The 2,194-nt window shown below is 53.0% G+C and overlaps 1 protein-coding gene across 1 annotated transcript in view; it reads right to left on the bottom strand.

The window, feature by feature from the left end:
• The window catches only part of RSPH1 (radial spoke head 1 homolog), a 14,207-nt gene that overhangs the window by 3,347 nt on the left and 8,666 nt on the right, over positions 1–2,194 (bottom strand). Inside the window, exon 7 of the mRNA XM_011372867.2 lies at positions 651–810. Coding sequence (XP_011371169.1) covers positions 651–810 — 160 coding nt within the window. The remainder of the gene's footprint in view (positions 1–650; positions 811–2,194) is intronic.

Below are 2,194 nucleotides of genomic sequence, written 5' to 3'. Positions count from 1 at the left end.
CCCGGTCACAGTGACTCCACTTCCCACGGGTTGTGACCGCCACCTGGAGAAGGGGAAGCTCTCCGTTCCCAGGGTTCTCGAGATGATGGCGATGAGCTCTGGTCTCCAAAGGGAAGAGGACAGAGCCAAGGCCCAGAGAGCAGACACCTGCGGCCTGATCCAGCCGCACCTGACGCTGTCCCACCCTGGCCGTCGGCCCTGTCAGCACCGTCCCACTGGGGCCAACACGAGTTGGCGTTCAGCCACGTGCCACAGAAGTGCCAAGTGTGACCTCCTCCACCGTGCCGGTCAGCTCGACCCTTTCTCAGGACGACCACGGGGATGGGCGTGGAGAGGTGCAGCCCAGACCCCTCTCAGACCCCTCTTCAGGGACGGGCTAGTCACCCAGCTGCTGTCGCTGCCTTGCCCGAGGTCCCGCCCACAGCTGATCACTGACCAAAGGACAGTGTTTTCTGTTCTAACTCTGGGGCTTCCACAGAATCAGCCAAGGTTGTTGGGGACCTGCTCCGCACCCCGGGAAGCTCTGGTCCCAAACGCTCTCCTGAATGTCGCCCCACACACAGAAGGGACCCTGCGTCAGCCCCGCAGGGAGCCGGCCCACAGCCCGCCTGTGCAGAGGCCGAGCATGGCCGGTCCCGCAGCCCCCATACCCTCCAGCGCCGGAGCCTCTTCCTGGCCAGGCACATCCGTGGATGGCCGCCCCTCAGGCAGGCTCGGCGTCCACAGGGCCAGTTCTGTGATCTTGGTGGCTTTCCATTTCGGAACGACAGCTATTAATGTCTCCTCCTCCTCCTCCTCTTCTCCTCGTTCCTGTTTTAAGTTTAAAAATGTGAATTGGTGGAAACTTTGTAAGGGATCCTTAAAGCAAGGGGAGAAAGAACAGGTTTTTAATCGTATTTGAGCATTTTTATAACACGACTCGGTGATCAGGTCGATTGCCGACCATCTAGTGTACAATCTGAGGGTTGAAAGGGGCTCACAAAGGAACCAGGATGAGAAACGGCGGTGCGGTGGGGCTCTGCGCCCACGCTCTCCCCTCCGATGCCAGGACATCCCCAGGCTCTCTCTTCCCAGCTGTCTGGAACGGTTCAAAAATGACCGGGATGAATGCCTTTTTCAGTGGCTCAGCCACATTTTCCTGCTCTCAGATACTTTATCTATAATAAAGCCAATATCACGGTAATAAAAGGCCTAACGACAAGCTAAGACAACCCTAGAATGATATCAGTGGGCAGAAACACTAAAGCTCTAGTCTCAGGACTTATGGAAGGAAAATAAATTCCAGAGCAGCCACTTTCCGACGCTGCAGCCCACAGAGGAGACCCATGGGCCGGCCCCAAGCACAGACCCGGAGCAGCACCCACGTGCTCATCTCCACCCCCAGACTCCCCCGAGATTCTCTATTTCATTCCGTTTCGTGTTTCGAAACATAACTCACAACCCACTAAACTGGCATCGTGACTCATGAACGGGCTGCAACACGTACTCTGAAAGGCGTTCTACGGCTATAGAATCGGTAAACTTTTCTGTCACCGATTTGGGGTTTTGCTGGCTCTCTGGTGTCCGCAGCAACCACTAACCTTGAGGTTGCAGTCCAGAGCGGCCACAGGGGACATAGTCAGCATAGCTGGGCGTCAGTAAGACCGTTTACGGAGTCACGGGTAGAACCCCGCGCCTGCGGGGGGTGGGGGGTGTGAAATGGTGCCACCGCGGGGAAAACATTTGGCGCTTCTCAAGAAACGAACCCTAGAATTACCAGAGGACCCAGGAATTCCACTCCTAGGTACTCCCCGGAAGAACTGAGAAAAGGTACTCAGACGCATCCTTGCCACCAGTGGTCACTGCAGCAATATTCACAGTAACCAAAAGGTGGAAGCATCCCAAGTGAATGGATGCACAAACAAAATGTGATGCAGACAGGTGACAGATGATAGATGATAGATGATAGATAGAGAGATAGATAGATAGATAGATAGATAGATGGATAGATTAGATAGATAGATAGATAGATAGATAGATAGATAGATAGATAGATAGATGATAGATAGATAGATAGATAGATAGAGATAAATAGAGATAGATAGAGATAGAGATAGATAGATGGATGGATGGATGGATGGATGGATGGATGGATGGATGGATGGATGGATGGATTAGATAGATAGATAGATAGATAGATAGATAGATAGATAGA

The sequence above is a fragment of the Pteropus vampyrus genome, unplaced genomic scaffold (assembly GCF_000151845.1).
Source record: "Pteropus vampyrus isolate Shadow unplaced genomic scaffold, Pvam_2.0 Scaffold214, whole genome shotgun sequence".
Taxonomy (NCBI): domain Eukaryota; kingdom Metazoa; phylum Chordata; class Mammalia; order Chiroptera; family Pteropodidae; genus Pteropus; species Pteropus vampyrus.
Note: the sequence above shows the minus strand (reverse complement) of the source record. Positions and strands in the feature narration are given on the sequence as shown.